General features: G+C 49.3%; 1 protein-coding gene and 1 long non-coding RNA gene across 5 annotated transcripts in view; one reads left to right on the plus strand and one right to left on the minus strand.

Annotated features, from left to right (window-relative positions):
* Positions 1-974: 974 nt before the first annotated feature.
* Positions 975-2,964, minus strand: LOC132517977 (uncharacterized). Its single transcript, XR_009539851.1, has 3 exons — positions 1,786-2,964; positions 1,542-1,592; positions 975-1,114 (listed from the first exon to the last, which is right to left on the minus strand). It is a non-coding gene; the product is annotated as an uncharacterized LOC132517977 (long non-coding RNA).
* Positions 2,965-6,130: 3,166 nt separating this feature from the next.
* Positions 6,131-15,902, plus strand: part of TRIO (trio Rho guanine nucleotide exchange factor) — a 372,055-nt gene continuing 362,283 nt past the window's right edge. Inside the window, exon 1 of one of the 4 annotated variants that reach the window (XM_060146876.1) lies at positions 6,131-6,287. In XM_060146876.1, coding sequence (XP_060002859.1) covers positions 6,131-6,287 — 157 coding nt within the window. Of the gene's footprint in view, positions 6,288-7,302; positions 7,517-8,118; positions 8,183-15,902 lie in introns of those variants that run through there. The other 3 variants (XM_060146875.1, XM_060146878.1, XM_060146877.1) reach the window with 3 other exon arrangements.

Below are 15,902 nucleotides of genomic sequence, written 5' to 3' on the forward strand. Positions count from 1 at the left end.
TGGGTCCACTTTCCTCCTTTTACCTGCTCCTTAATCTGCCCCAGGACCAGCTGGGGACTCTCAGGACACAAGTCACATCACACAGTGCTACCCACTGTATGGCATATGGCAGCCCTCTGCCCTATGCCCTACTTACTTTCCACACTCATTTCCTTAGCAGATTAGTCAAGTTAAATCTCCAGGTATTTTTATGCCCTTTAGCTCAAATTTAGAGTTAGAGTTCCAATTCTGGCCAGAGGTAAAGCCCCGTAGCTCAAGAGATCATCTGGACATTTCCATAGTATGTCTGTATTAACATCAATTCACTCCTGAAAACCTCTCAACCTGGAACTCGCCACATTCCTCTAGATTCTTTTTCTTTATCTTAAGCACTCATCAAATATTATCATTAAGATCAACGTATACATTTCTCTCTAGAATGACAGTTTCGCTCAAAAGTTTGGAGGACGGGTTTAGCTTGTGAGTTTCCTAGGGCTGCCATAACTGTAAGAACCCAAAACTGGGTGGCTTAAAACGATAGGAATATATTGCCTTGGTTCTGGAGGTTAGAAGTCTGAAAGCAAGGTGCCAGTAGGGCTGTGTTCTCTCTGAAACCCGTAGGGGAATCCTTCCTTGCTTCTCTGCTAGCTTCTGGTAGTTTGCTGGCAACCTTTGGTGTTTCCTGGCTTGTAGATGCATCTATAATTCTCCAACTCCATGAGGCGTTCTCCCTGTGCATTTCTATTCTTATATGGCTATCTGCTTATCAGGACACCAGCTGTATTGGATTAGGGGCCCATCCTACTCCAGTATGACCTCATTTTAATTATATCTGCAATGACCCTTCTTCCAAACAAGGTCACAATTTAAGGTTTTGGGGGTTAAGACTTCAACATATCTTTTTTTAGAGGAGGACACAATTCAACCCAAAACAACTAGTAAGTGAGTTAAGACATTGTTTATATATTAAAATAAATATAGATGTGTAAGGAGAAGGAAAAATTCACACGCATTCCTAAGAAAAAGCTGGCAGCTTTTTGAAGTTCATCTCGTGGTGGCCGCTTCGGTTCCTCTCCACGATCCCCAGTGATACAACTTTCACCCGCCTCTTCACTCTCCTCCATCTTTAGGGTTGCTTTGGTGGAAAAGTTTGAGGAGTGCTGATAAAGAACCATAACTGGTCTATCCATCAGAGCTGGTTTGGCTGCACAAAACTAAACACCTGGGACTTCCCTGGTGGTCCAGTAGCTAAGAGTTTGCGCTCCCAATGCAGGGGGCCCGGGTTTGATCCCTGGTCAGGGAACTAGATCCCGCATGCCAAAACTAAGAGTTCGCATGCCACAACTAAAAAAAAATGATCCTGCAAGCCTCAACTAAGACCCGGCGCAGCCAAATAAATAAATTAAAACAAAACAAACAAAAAAAAAAACTGAACACCCAACTTACAGCCACCTAATTAAATCAGGGTCTTCTTTTTCTTGTATGTTTCTATGTAATAAGAAGCCCAGAGAAGGGCAGCTCACTCATCCATCTGTACCATGTGCTTCTGTTCTCATGTTTACCTTCTTGCAGTCACACGATGGCCTCTTCACCTCCAGTATTTTGTCTGTGTTCTGAAGAGGACAAAGGGCAAAGGGCTAAGTGCATGCCTTTGCTGTGTCTGAACTCTTTCTTCTGAGACCTGCCCAGTCCCTTCCACTCAGTGGCCAGCACTCTGTCACATAGCCCTCAGAGCTGGGAAATAGAGTATATTAGCCAGGTATGAGTTCTGATAAGGAGAGAAAGGATATTGACTAGACAACTTACCCTGTGTCCCCCAACTGGCTTTCTCCATTTCTTTTGCCCCATGGCTTGGGGACTGGTATAGATCTAGGCACACAGGAGACAGGCTGATGCTTGTGTGCTGACTGCAAGGGATCTCCCCATCTTGTGGGCAAGACATTAAACGCAAAGGATGCAAATAATATAATGCAGTACACGATCAAATGCCAGAACGAGTGGTACTCCAGAATACAGAGAAGGGAGAGGTCAATTCGAGTTAATGTACTGTAGCAGCTTCACGAAAGGGGATGAAATTCGAGCTGAATTTTGAAAGTGGGGCAGGATCAACAGCAGCTGTCATGAAACCCTGTTTAGATCCCCCTACACATGCTCAGATGGCAGAAGGTAAAAAAAAACCCTGTGTGCAGCCTCTTTCTCTTATTGCAGTCTGGGTGAGCCTTCCCGCACGTCCCACACTCAGACACAAAGTCTTCTATTGAGATTTCTTGGAAATGACTCTACCTGAGACAGAAGAATTGGTCAATATCTGGGTCTCAACACTAGAGAGTTCTTTTTGTCCAAACACACACCAGTCATTCCACTCTGATCCCAACACCCTTAGCAGTCATTACCATGCAGTCAACGTTCCCTTTCAGGCCAACTCCCAACATCTAGAACTTGCCTCCACCTAAGAACCCTCCAGCAGGAGTTAGCTTTTTCCAATTGACACTTCCCAAGTACCACCACTAAGGGATTGCTGATCTTTCTGTGACTGAATGACATCCAGTTTGCCCCCTGCCCCCCAGCAGTTTTGATGTTTTCAAATTTTTGAACTTTCTTCACCATTTAGGCAACAGAGGGGGGATTTGTATTCACTGCCTGCAGGGCAGGATACGATGGGAGGGATGCAGAGGGAAAGAAAGAAGTCGACACTTGGCTTCTGAATTTCAAGAGACACTTCTGGAACCTATGGCAGAGGGAAGAATTGGAGGGAAAGCGTTTATAAATTTAAAACGGAGTCTCCTAAGAACACAAAGGTTATGTCCCAGAGAAAAGATTTTGAAGAAAGTATGTCAAACCTGGAGAGAAGTTTTCTTCCTGCAGAGGAAATAATAATTCTGCAATTTGTGGGAGAGGAAATGGATAGCATTAGACCCCGATGTGAATCTCTGAGAAAGGAAGTCTGTGACCAGGTAGACTTGAGGGGTCTGGGAGCAGAGAGAATTTGGCCTCACTTTCTGGGGTGGGGTGGGAGGGGGTGGGACTGAGCAGCCCAGTGAGCAGCTGAATGTCTTCCTGACTGCTTGGGAGGAGCTCGGGAGAGGCGCTGACTGCCAGCAGACCTACAGAGGGGGCCCCGGGGTTGGGTGAGCAGAATGCAACATCAGAAGACAAGGTCACGGCAATGCCTGTCGCAGGAGCACTGGGGAGGCAGACACACACGGGACACTCATCGGCACCAGCGCCAGCATGAACCCATAGTGACCAAGGACCGGATGCAATCTCCCCATCCCCATCCCATGCTGTGATGCCACCAATACCTCTGGGAGATTGGCTGCAACCTTGGGGAGAAGGCACGAAGGGGAATGTACTCAACTGACAAAGAAAATTCCTGGAAATTGTTTTCCCTGAACTAGGAGTAAGCCATGAGGAGGAATAAGAGCTGGAGATAGAAATTACCCAACAGAAAACTAAGAAAAAGAAACATGGGCAGCACACCTGAGAAATTTGGACTTACTGAATTTTTTCTTTTTGAGATTCTACATACAATTAAAAATTAAAAAAAAAAATAAACTTCTATTTTAGAATAGATTCAGATTTACAGGAAAGTTGTGAAGATAGTACAGAGTTCCCATATACCCCATGTCCAATTTTCCCATATTACTCACAATTAATGAATCAGTATTGGTAGATTATTATTAACTAAAGTCCATGTATTATTCATATTTTCTTAGTTTCTACCTAATGTCCTTTTTTGGTTCCAGGATCCCTAAGAATACTGCATTACATTTAGTTGTCATGTTTCCTTGGGCTCCTCTTGGCTGTGACAGTTTTCCAGACTCTCCTTATTTTTGTTGACCTTAGTGGTTTGGGGAAGTACTGGTAGACTGTCTCTCATCTGGGATTTTTCTGATGTTTTTCTCATAATTAGACTGTGTTTCTGGGAGGAAGACCACAGAGGTAAAGTGCCATTTTCATTCCGTCATATCAAGGGTATATACCATCCATGTGATTTATCACTGCTGTTAACCTTGCTCATGTGGCTGAAGTAGTGTTTATCAGTTTTCTTCATTGTAAAGTTACTCTCCCCTCCCTCTTTCCATTTCGTACTCTGGAAGTCGCTAAGTGCAGCCCATAGTTAAGGACAGGGAATTTCTATTCCATCTCATTGAGGTCAGAGTATCTAGGTAATGATTTTGAATTTTTCTGCATGGGATATTTGTCTCTTCTCTCTCAATTAGTTACTTATTCAATCATCGAATTATATCAATATGGACTCATGGATATTTATTTTATACTTTGGGTATAATCAAATATTGCTTTATTTTGCTGTTCAAACTGTTACAGCTTTGGTCACTGGGAGCTCTTTCAGTTGGCTCCTGTGTCCCCATCATTGTTCTGGTTGTTGATTAATTAAAAAAAACATTTTTTTTTGAGCCCTTCCTTACCTTCTGGCGCAACAAGATGCTCCAGGCTCTCTTGTATATTTCCTGCCCTAGTCCTAGAGTCAGCCATCCCCCTGAAGAGCCCAGGTTCCTTTTACTGAAGAATGGTGTTAATAACAAGATCTGAGTGCCTGGTGTGCATCTTGCTACAGGAGTGTTATTTCTAAGCCCACTCAGCTGACAGAGCAAGGAAATATATGTACATGTACTAGCCCCTGTAAATATACATATCTGTAAATCTTTCTATATATCCATCTGTATCTATATTAAGCTAAACATGAATTCATACTGATGTTTCCAACTCTAATCCCGTACCACAGGGATCATTCTAGCCTCCCTCTCCAACAGTGAAAAACCTGGTATCCACCACCCACTATTTATTTACTCAATTGTTCATTTGCAGTATACATGTGTTCTGGTTTCATCAGTATTCATCAGTTTTGTTTATTGTTTTTTTTTAAATCAATCTTGTTTCTCTCTCTCCTTGTTTTCGGCAGCATTGGCTCCTTTAACCTCTGACACCCATAACTTCTGCTCCCTTTGCTTGCAGCCACGTCATAGGCGTTTGTACCTGAATATTTGTCAAATGCTGGCTTGACACGGGTCTTCCGTAAAGCTTGATGTCACCTACCCCTCATGTCCTTTGGTCTCCTCAGCCACCATCACCTTCCCCATTCTCTACATTCTGGTGGGGTAGCTGTGAGTCCGCAATCCCATTTTACAGACGAGAAGACGTCCCCCAGGAGTTCAGAGGCTTGATCTGCTCCCTCCGGGACTGGAGTACACAACACCCATTTTCACGATCTCTCTATTCAACAACTATTATGGAGCCCCGTCTACGTGCCGGCGCCCGCGCTGCGCCAACGAGAAACACACCGGTCCCGTGCCTGAGTCAGCCGGCCCCGCGGGCGAGAGCCGCAGTGAACAGCTCAAGCGCCCCGAGGACGGCCTCGCGCAGCACGAGCGAGCGCCCGGCGGGGGGCGCAGTGCTGGGCCTGGAAAGGGCCGCCCTCGCTGGTCAGAGCGCTCCTGCTCCTTCCAAGGGTTGCAGCTGCCGGGGAGAAGAAGCAAGACCCAACGCTCCCACAGGCATCCGCCGGCTCTCTGGGCGACCGGCACCCCGGCGCCGCCCCGCCTCTCCCGCCAGGCCCCGCCCACCATAGGCCCCGCCCACCCGCCGAGCCCACGCTCCGGCCCCTGACGATATTCGCCGGAAATTGCCGAAGCCCCTTTTTTTTTTTTTTCCTTCCTCTCTCCTTTCCCTGCTCTCCCTTTTCCTTTCACCCGGGTTCCCTCTGCCGTGATTTCCCCCCTCCCCCTCCTTCCTTCCCCATTTGAAATCAAGATGGAGGCTCGCGGCTGCCGCCGGCGCCCGTGATCCCGGAGCTCCCGCCGGCCACGGGCCCCCGCCCTCGCGACTGCGTGTCCGGCACGGTGCGCGCTGCTGCCCGCGCTCCGGCCGGCGCCGCCGAGGCCGTGGCTCCGCGCCCCCGCCCCGCGGCCGGCTCGCGGCTCTCGGGCGGAGTCCTCGTCTATGTGGGCGCGCTCCTCCGGCCGAGCCGCCGCCGTCGCCGCCGCCCGCCGCCGCCCCGGGGCTCCGCGTCCACGCGCCGGGCGCGGGCAGCTGGGCGCTCGGCGCCGCCAGGCCAGGCGCGGAGCGGGCGGCGCGCGGTGCTAGGGGCGCGGGGCCCGAGCCGGGCGCGGCCGCGGGCGCCGCCGCAGCCATGAGCGGCAGCAGCGGCGGCGCCGCCGCCCCCGCCGCGTCCTCCGGCCCCGCCGCCACGGCCAGCGCGGTGAGCTCGGGCTGCGGGGGCGGCGCCGGCGAGGGGGCCGAGGAGGCGGCCAAGGACCTGGCCGACATCGCGGCCTTCTTCCGATCCGGTGAGTGCAACTGCGCCGCTGCCCGCGCGCGCTCCGCCAACCCCGCCGCGGAGGCGCGGTCCGCGGGCCCTGGCGCGCCCGGTGCTCGCCGCCCGTCGGGCCCGGAGCGCGCTCGCCCAGGCCGCTGCCCCGTGCCGGGGCTCCCGGCTCCACACCGGCGGGTCCCGCTGCCTGCGCCGCCCCCCGTGCCGTGGCTCGGCCCGGACGCCGCCGGCTCGCCCTTCCCTGCGCCCGCCCCTCGTTCCAGGGTGAAATCTCCCCGTCGCCCGCCCCGGAGGCTACAGCTCCACCGGTTGGGGCGCCGGCTCTTTGTCTCTTTCGAGGGAGGGCCGAGGAGGCGGCGGCGGGGACGGCGAGGGCGGAGGCCCCTGTCCTGGAGGCCGAGAGGACGGGGGCGGCGGGGCCAGGCCCGGGAATGCGGGCTCTCATCTGGGCCCGTCTCCGGGGCTGATTTGTCCCTGGCCCCTCGTCGACCCCGTAAGCCGCCTGGTTTCTTCGCTCGGTCCTCTAGCCTGTCACCTCCCCAGACTCGATCTACACTTCTGGGAAACGGGGCAGCCATGGCACCCGCCGCCCAGGGAGGAGGGGAGGTGGTGGCAGACATGAAGCGCGGCCGGCCGGGCGATGGGTGAGCCATTGTCTCCGGGGGTGGCCCGGGAGGGACATCTGGGAACGTGGTGACCCCGGGGGGCGGCGCGGGGCCGGCACTCGCGGGGCACTGCCTGGGAGGCAGTGCCAGGTGGCCCGGTGTATCTCGGGCGAGGAAGGGGGTGGCCGCGGGAGAGGCGAGCTTTGCGGCCGGCCCGCGGGGAGGAGGCGCGGGAGGCGTGACAGGGCGTCCCCGGGACCCCGGCGGCGGCGCCTCCTCCCGCCCGGGCCCAGATCCCGCGTGAGCTGGCCCCGCGCCCCGCGTCCCCGAGCCCAGTCCCGTTGGCTGGCGCGTCCGGGCGGCGGCAGCCTCGGGGCCCGCAGCCCGGAGCGCAGCGCCCAGCGGGCCAGGTGCGGGGCAGGGAGGATGCAGACTCGGCGCTGGAGAGCCGAGGAGGGCGGGCCAGGTCGGGGCCGCGGCGGGCGGGCGGGCGCAGGGCGCGTGCGGAGTGCTGGCGGCGGCTCCCGGGAGGACGGCTGGGCCGGGGACGTCGGAGGAGCGGCCTGCGACGGGGCGCGCCCCGGAGGCCGGCGGCTCACGTTCCTTCGTGGCCTCTTTCAAAATCAAGTCGCCAGATTCGGTGAGATCAGTTTGGTAATCCGGGTCACAGGGAGCAGTTTGCAGCGGGAGGGCGATGGTCGGAGGCAGAAGTGAGCAGTGCCGGTGCATCCCTGGTTTAGTACTGTCTTCCCTCTTTTCTTGGTCCTTGTCAGGTGGGGTTACTTTTGAGTCGTCGTAAGAGATTGGTTGTGGCTGGGAGTGACATACGCCGACTCAACACTGTCAGCTTGGGGTTAATATACTCCCCACTGCGCCCTCTCCCCGCGAGGTCCCCGCAGAAAGCAGAGGTTTAGGAAATCATGAACTCCTTCAAATGAAAGCATTTTATTTTGTGCAACTAGCCCGATAGAGAAGACCCGTCTTACCTCCTAATAGCAGACCTGGGACGTCTTCCCTTCATGCCCTGCAGCTAAGTCTAGTATGTCTTCTCTCTGTTTTTACCACCTGTCACAGAATAATGGATTCTGTGCAGAATTCAGCTCCTTTCTCTTAGAAAGGCGCCTGTGCCCTGGTGGTGGAATTTTTGGTGCTTTCTGAGACCAGACTTTCTTATATCTTTATTATGCATAGTAGAGAAATCACTTCTTTCGCTCCGAAGAGCCTCAAAAGACATCAGGTTGGACTGGCTGCTCACAGAAAACTTGCTCCCAGTCAGTGTGACTGTCCTCAGGCTTTACCTGGCGAGGTAAGTCTGTTGGTGGCCATGCCTAGGCCTGTGCTTCTGCTCCTCTGCTTGGTCTCCTGTACATGTTCAGTTTGGGGCAGAGGCAGTCGGTGCTGCCTACGGGTTTATTCCTTTCTTCCTCCTTCCAAAATGATTGGGCAAACTGCCCCTTTAGTTATCTGACTTGGAATCAGGAACCAGAGCAGATTTTAAGTAGGCAGCGGTTGCGCTGTCCCATCCCAGGGGTAGCCTGGAACATCTTTTAAAAGTGCTTTTCCCTCCTTTGGGCAACTCTGAATCCCTGACCTAGATCTTGGCTCCAGCATCTAGGGCAGTGATATCTGGCAGAGGGAGGGTGGAGAGGGACCATTCATTTGGATTGGTCGGGTGGGATGGGACTAACGTTTAGACAGATGAAGCAGGAGGGCCCTGGGTGGGGACCTCACCTGGTAGAATGGCTCAGGCAGGGGTCCTCCTGGGCAGTTCGGGTTGAATGTGGATGGCTGAACAGAGAGGTCAAGTCCGTTAGTAAAATCGAACATTTTTTCCTAAGATGTAGAAACACAGGAAATAGGTTCTCGTTGATGGGGTGGACAGATCAGGGTGTGAACATTTTCCTAGGGTGTCGTGAGCCTGGTACTTAAGATTGCCAGTCTGACTTAGACAAGGCGTTTCTACTGGTTGCCTTTCATTTCTTGGCCCTGGAACTGTTTGCTTGGCTGCCTTATTTTCTTTCCTCCTTTTTGTTCCTTGTCTGTCCTGCATTAAATTTTATCCTTGTAGTCACTGATTGAAAACTGGTACCCATGGTTGGATGAAAGAAGGAGAATTTAGCTTGATAGAACTTTTAAATAATTAGAGCAGTTCAGGCATAGAAGGGGCCGTCATGATTACTGGACACACTCAAGCAGGGGCACTGCCACCTGCCAGGGTTCGGAGCTGGGTGCTGGGGGCAGGACTCCTGCACTTGGAGAGGGTCTCGGGAGATGGCTCAGGGGCTGTTTCCTCCTTGGATTCCGTAGTTCCCTCTGAGCCCCCAGCACCTAGTGGTTATTCTTCACTTTTCTTTTAAAAAGGCATCACAAACGTGAGCTGGTCCATTAAAAAAAATTTTTTTAAAAAAATTTTATGGAAGAGGAAGCAGGCTTCTAGGGAGGTTGAATGACTTGCTCAGAGTGGAGCTCCGGTAGAGGTGGGGTCAGGACTGGGAAGCATGCCCCTGACTCTGGGCTTCTTTCCTGGAAGCCTGTCATGGCCAGGACTTTGCCTACATTAATTCTCAGTCCCACCGGGACCACTCACTTTTATTGCCAGTCTCTTTTGGGGCTCTGTTCTTGTGGCAATAAGTCATTCTTTCAGAGCTTTCCCTTTAACCTTTCTAGAGTGTGTGTGGGGTACTTACATAAATGCATTATTTTTAACCTGTTTGGCATGTTTTAGGTTGGCATTAAATGAATGTGCGGAGAATAAGGGTTTGTGGTTATTATGAAGCGTCACGGCTCATCGTGCTGTGTTCCTTTCATTACTAAATCTTATTCTGGACTCCTGGCTGCAGCGCTTCTGTTTCCAATGGAATATGTGAAGACAGTGGAATCTGTTCCTTAGTGAGGGAGCAGTCTGCATATCCTTCTATGTTGGTATAATGATCTCCTCGTGGAATATCGAGGGAACTTGTCTTTGTATTTATGCTTCTAACATCACTTAAGTAGCTGGCTTCTGAGCTTGTGTTGCTGCTGCTTTGTATATTTAGAAGCCTGGCGGCTTTGGTCTTTGTTAGCACCAATAATAATTATCAGTTGGTCCTTGTTACCCTCAGTGTTTTGAAAAGGAAAGTTGAAGAAAATGAAACTTGATAGTGAATGTTGGTTTCCCCTTTCTCAGTGGCACAGTGAGGCTCAGTTTTAGAGGAGAGCAAAGAGATAGCTGAAAATATCCTGTAAGTGATTTTCAAGAAATCAAAGAGCAGTAAAACAATCATTGAAGGAAACTTATCCGTTGAGACCTTGTAAACTGACTTACTGACATGGAATATTATATTTTTTCCTTTGCGATTTAACCATCCAAGATTCAAATGAAGATTTAGATGAAGCCATTTAAACCATTTAAATGATTAACCAAGATTTAAATGAAGCCAGTGGTTCTGTTTGAGATGGGGCATGGGTTTAAGTATGTTTTTCAAATGTATATTAAAAATACGTGATTAGGGTGGCCTTTTCAGACCTCTTAAATGTTGTGATAGATTTGGGATTTGTTTCTAAGTGAAAGATGTGTTTGGAGCTGTTATAATCTAAATCAGCTCTATCTGATATTTAAGTTTATTTACTTGACTCCTCTACTGAGAAAATTTTCTCTCATATCCTTGGTGGAATTCCAGAGAAAAGTCAAATTCTTACTCAGTACTGCCTAGTAAAGTCACTTATGTTGCTAGGGATGAATTGTGTTTTACTATAAAAAGCAGTCTTAACAACCCCCTTCTTTCCTCCTCGGTTCTATCATGAATTGGTTTTTGTTTCCTTAAGTGCATTGTCTTGACAAACTTTTAGTAGCGCCGCTGGCAGAGCAGTAGCTACTCTGTGGATGGTGAAGAAATGGTTTTGGGTGAGAACCCTACTACGTTGCCCTGAAAGGTAGTGGTACCTCTGACGCCGCTGCTCATTTCTTCCTCTTGCGAGTGTTCGGCTGAGTGGACTTGGGTGAACTGACTGGGATGACTGTGTTGTTTGTCTTGTGGACAGAGATGCTGTCTTTTGTATCTCCTCCCTGCTTCTCAGCCCCGCTGAAGCCTCACTCGTGGGCAGTGAATAGGATGGGCCTACGGGTGCAGAAGGGGTGAGAGGGATTAGATGGTACAGAGACAGAGTTCTCTTTTGTTCTACTCCGGATTCTGCTGGTGAGCTGTCCAGCAAGCCCTGGGCAAGGGGATGAGCATGCATGGGAACCTTCCCAGTGTGCCTTGCGAATGGGAATTCTGGCAGATGTATCGTTATTATTATTATTCACCTGGAGCCATTCTGGGTATCGCTATCGCTGTGTCTCTGAATTAGGGCAAAGGAGCAAGGCTGTGTGGATCAGGACCCCGCAGGGTGCCTTCCCCTCTGCCTACTCTCCATGGCCCTGGGCTCCTGTGCCCGCTGTGGAGGCACTGCGCACCCGAGCCTCTGGCTCCTGCCCCTGACACAGTGCTCAGCCCCGACCAGACCGCGATGCCACTCCGTCTCTGCCACTTGAAAAAGAGGAGACCCTGGCTAGAGTTGCCAACGCCGTCTCCCAGCATTGTGGCATCCTCGAGCCTTCCGCACAGACGGTCTTGTTTATGGGAATTCTTGCCCCAGCGGTTAATGGTTGGCGAGTGCCTGAGTCTCATCTTCACTTCTTATTTGGTAATGGAAGCACGCAGTTTGCTTACAGAATAGTTGTTACCTTAATTTCCTCTTTTTTGTTCCCTCTCCACGTAAGGAAGCCCCTGGAAACCCAAGTTCTGAACCACCTGCCCTCTGGGAAAGGTTGTATGTCTGGGGCGAGAGCGAGAGTGAGAGTAGGGTGTGTGGACTTTCAAGCGCAAGGTGTAGGGGCTTGAGCTGGAGAAAGGCGTTTCTCTGGGGTTTCTGGGGTTTTTTCCTTGTGAGACCTCCTGGTCAGTCTGGACTATTTGGTCTAATGCCAGATGTGCTCTGGCAATGTGAAACCTCCTTTTGGTGATAAATATACTTGACTTGTAGATTGCTGACTTTTTTGATCAGCCACACGTCTACTCTTCTCTGGTTGGGGAGGATTGCAGAGTAATCTATAGAGCAGATCTGTGTTTTGGAAGCATCACACTCTTTGGGCTCTGTCATAAATTGGTACATTTTAACAGTTACCCTGACAGGGGAAGCTTTAATGAAAACGTTAGTGAGCACACAGAGTAGATTCTTGGTCTAGGGTACTTTGCGTTAGCAGTGTCCGCGTGAGTTCCTCAGGCTTATTTTCTTACAGTTTGTAGCCCTGTTGTGGACAGCGATGAATTGCACTCGCTTTCTCTTCAGGAGGGGTTTCTGCAAGGTCCTGCCAGCTGCATGGCCCTCCCCTCTTTTCCTTCAGTCTCAGGAAGGTACTTGGTATGCTGCTCTGTTCCTGTCCGGCTGCTGGGAAGGGCTAAGGCCCTTTGCTGTCTGCTGTGGTTGTTAGCATTAAAAGGAGTAGGTGTGAACAGATAAACTGGTACATCCATTCAGTTGATGCTGAGTGAAGGAAGCCTGTTTCAAAAGGCTACATAGGGTTCCACTTGTGTGACATTCTCAAAAACATAGAAATGCAGGGACAGAGAACAGATTGGTTGATTGCCAGGAATTAGTGGTGGGGAGAGCGTGACCACAGAGGGGCAGTGTAAGGGGCATTTTGAGGGATGATGGAACTGTTTTGTATCCTGGCTGTGGTGGTGATTCTATATATTAAAATTCATAGAACTGTACATGGAAAAAAGAATCCAGTTGTACTGTATTATAATGTAAAACATAACATAAAAAGAAAGGCTAACCACAAACTGGGGGAGAACATTTACATTACAAATCAGACAAAGAATTATATATACAGGATTAAAAAAAGGCTTCCTCAAATCAATAAGGAAGTAGACAAACAGACAATTCAAAGTACAAAATGGCCAACACATATTCAAGGAAATGCAAATAAAAACTGTGAGATACCAACAAAAGTCAAATCTAATAGAAGTCATTTATCTAGGTGAACTTGAACAAAACTGAGTTATTTTAGAAAGATTTTTTATTGATTTTAAGGATAGTAAGAGTCAGAGTGACCTCAGTGGGACCAAACTTCCTGAAACATCTAGGGGTCGCCTAGAGAGACTTTGAAGATAGTTACGGGGAAGTAAAGATCCTTTTCTTGGATTCTGTAAGAAGCGTAACTTGGGAGTCCATTTGGCATATAAGTCAAGTCTGGGGACTTAAAAAAACTATCAGTCACCTGCTTCCAATTTTCCCACTCCAGTGAGTTTTGCTGCTGTCCAGATAGAAAAAGAGTAGCACATGCAGGTGGTCCGCTGTGCCTGGACATTCCTGGTGTTAAAGAAGGAATTTCTAGGAATAAGTTTCATTTGGGGGACGGGGCGTTGTTCCTGCATTAATACCTATGTGAGGTCATTTGCCCTCTGTTCATGGACCTTCCTGTATGTAATTGACTCTGAAGCTCTGTGTTTTCGCCGTGTTGACGGTTAATGAATGAATTTATAGTGTTAGTTTCCCCACTTAAGACTCATAACCATAAAATAAAACTGAACTTGAGAAAAACACAATTCAAATTTAAAAGTATGATCCTCAAATATTTTTAGATAGGTTTTGTTGGTGTCTTGTTTTTCTTTGTGTGTGTGTGTGTGTGTGTGTGTGTGTGTATCTTGGAAAAGTCATAACACCCCACTTTGGAATTCTGTGGAATGGGTGGTTTCAGTGCAAGAAGAAATGAATATATCAGACTGATTAAAAAAAATAAATTTATTTATCTATATTTGGCTGCATTGGGTCTTCATTGCTGTGCGCGGGCTTTCTCTAGTTGTGGCGAATGGGGGCTACTCTTCGTTGCTGTGCGCGGGCTTCTCATTGCGGTGGCTTCTCTTGTTGCAGAGCACGGGCTCTAGGTGCGCCGGCTTTAGTAGTTGCGGTACGCGGGCTCAGCAGTTGTGGCTCGCGGGCTCTAGAGCACAGGCTCAGTAGTTGTGGTGCACGGGCTTAGTTGCTCCGCGGCATGTGGGATCTTCCCAGACCAGGGCTCGAACCTGTGTCCCCTGCATTGGCAGGCGGACTCTCAACCACTGTGCCACCAAGGAAGTCCCACAAAGACTGATACTTGAAATCTATCTTAAAAGAACCCATGTTTCTTAGTATATGTGAAGAGACATGTATAAATGACGTGTGTTTTAATTTTAATTTGAAATTTATGCCTATGAAAAGTCTGTGAGAGTTTGGTCAAAACAGTATCTATTTACAATTGTTTTCCATCGTTGATTCCTTTTACTTCACTTCGTCTTCTCGCGCTGACCCACATCTTCAGGGATTCCTTTTTCCTTCATTGCTTTTGCTGTTGAACCCCATGTCTGCAAACCCAAGCAGGGTACTCCTGGGCCATTTGGATTCCAAAAGGTGTATGTTTTCTTACTAGCTTTTACTGTTAGTTAATCCTTGTCCTTCATGGCAGATGTGCTAGGATCTTCAGGAATAACAAAATACATGTTGTTTTTTGGATAACTTTATTAGTTTAGCTTTTAAATGATAAGGACCAAAAAGTACAATTCCTCTATCATTCATTCTGAAGGTGCACAGAAATATATTGGGAAGCAATACTTTGATTAGAATGTTGCTGTAAGTATTTCTACTGAACTAGAGTCACTCATACGGTGAAATCTCTAAAGTTTAAATTGTCTAATATTTTGGCATCCTAATAACGAACAGATTCCTCATGTCTAATACTAAAATAGATGTTTCTTGCTTGTAGGTAGCTTTTTTTTTTTTTTAAATTCATGATTATGAGAAATCCCTTCCAGCCGTCTCTGCCCTTTTCAGGACCACAGTGATGATAGCTGGCATGCGAGGGACCGTTACTAGCTCCAAAAAGCCAGATTGCACAGAGGCAGAGTATGTTTCACACATTTATTTCGGAGTTATTTCACCTCCATTGAAATGTTGTTGCACTGTCCTAATATATCTTGGGTTCAGGAACGTTGAGAACCGGTGCTAATTCGATGGTTTCCAGGCCAATCTGTTTGCTTCACGTGACAGTTCCGTTCACGTGTCCCTGGACGGGAGCCTCTGGGAGAGCAGCTCCTCACGGGACTAGTGAGCTTAAGCGTTTTCTTAGCTGGCTGTGTACCTGTTTCTTTCCTGATATTTAACCGCAGTCTGAGAGATGCAGGATCTGCAGGGTTCGTTGTCGGGCATCTCTCGTCTCCATGGCATTGCTTATAGGTCCTGTCTCAGCTCTGCTGGTTGCTGAACACACGAAGGGGACAGCCTGTTGGTGAGATGGGACCTGCCCCCCTGAACCAAATTACTGGAAACCTTTGACTGTAGACCCTTAATGCAGGATTAAGGTGGGATGATGGTAGATTTCCCGTGACAGCTTGCAGTGTGGATCGGGGGCTGTTTGGGGGGCAACTAGGATGACGGGCAGTCTTGGAACAGCCCTCTGCCTCTGCACGAGCTTTGCTGTAACCTAAATCTTTAGCAGCAGCTGCCAGATCAGCGTGGGAGGGAGGACCCCCAGCCGTCAGGGGTCAGGTAACACCTTTGGAATTAGGCTCCATAAGCGGGTAAAATAAGTGCATCCGGAAAGCAGTAACCTGCTTGTACGGTCAGAGGATGATATTTAAAAGAGGTTTATTTTCTTGTCTCCACATGTTATTAATGCCAGTCGTGTCCTTCAAGAAAACCTGGTAAAGTCTTTCTCTTAACTGTTATCTCTGCTGCTGCTACCATCTGAGTGCCTGTGATTCGAGATGCTGTGCAGGTGTTTTATATACGTTTTCTTATGTAAAATCAAATTCCCCCTTCCAGCAGGTGGATGCTATTTCTGGGTTAGGATGAGGATCTCAGCCTCTGGGGAGGTTGAATGACTGCCCCAGTTTGCACTGCTTGTAGGGGCTGAAGCTGGAATTTAAACCCATGGCTGCCAGACCACAAAGCCCTGACATGCCATTTGCTTCCCTGATGGAGGGAGAGAGTACAAATGACCCTCACTCTGTACAGCATCCCACAAG

This window comes from Lagenorhynchus albirostris, chromosome 3, assembly GCF_949774975.1.
Source record: "Lagenorhynchus albirostris chromosome 3, mLagAlb1.1, whole genome shotgun sequence".
NCBI classification, from domain to species: Eukaryota; Metazoa; Chordata; class Mammalia; order Artiodactyla; family Delphinidae; genus Lagenorhynchus; species Lagenorhynchus albirostris.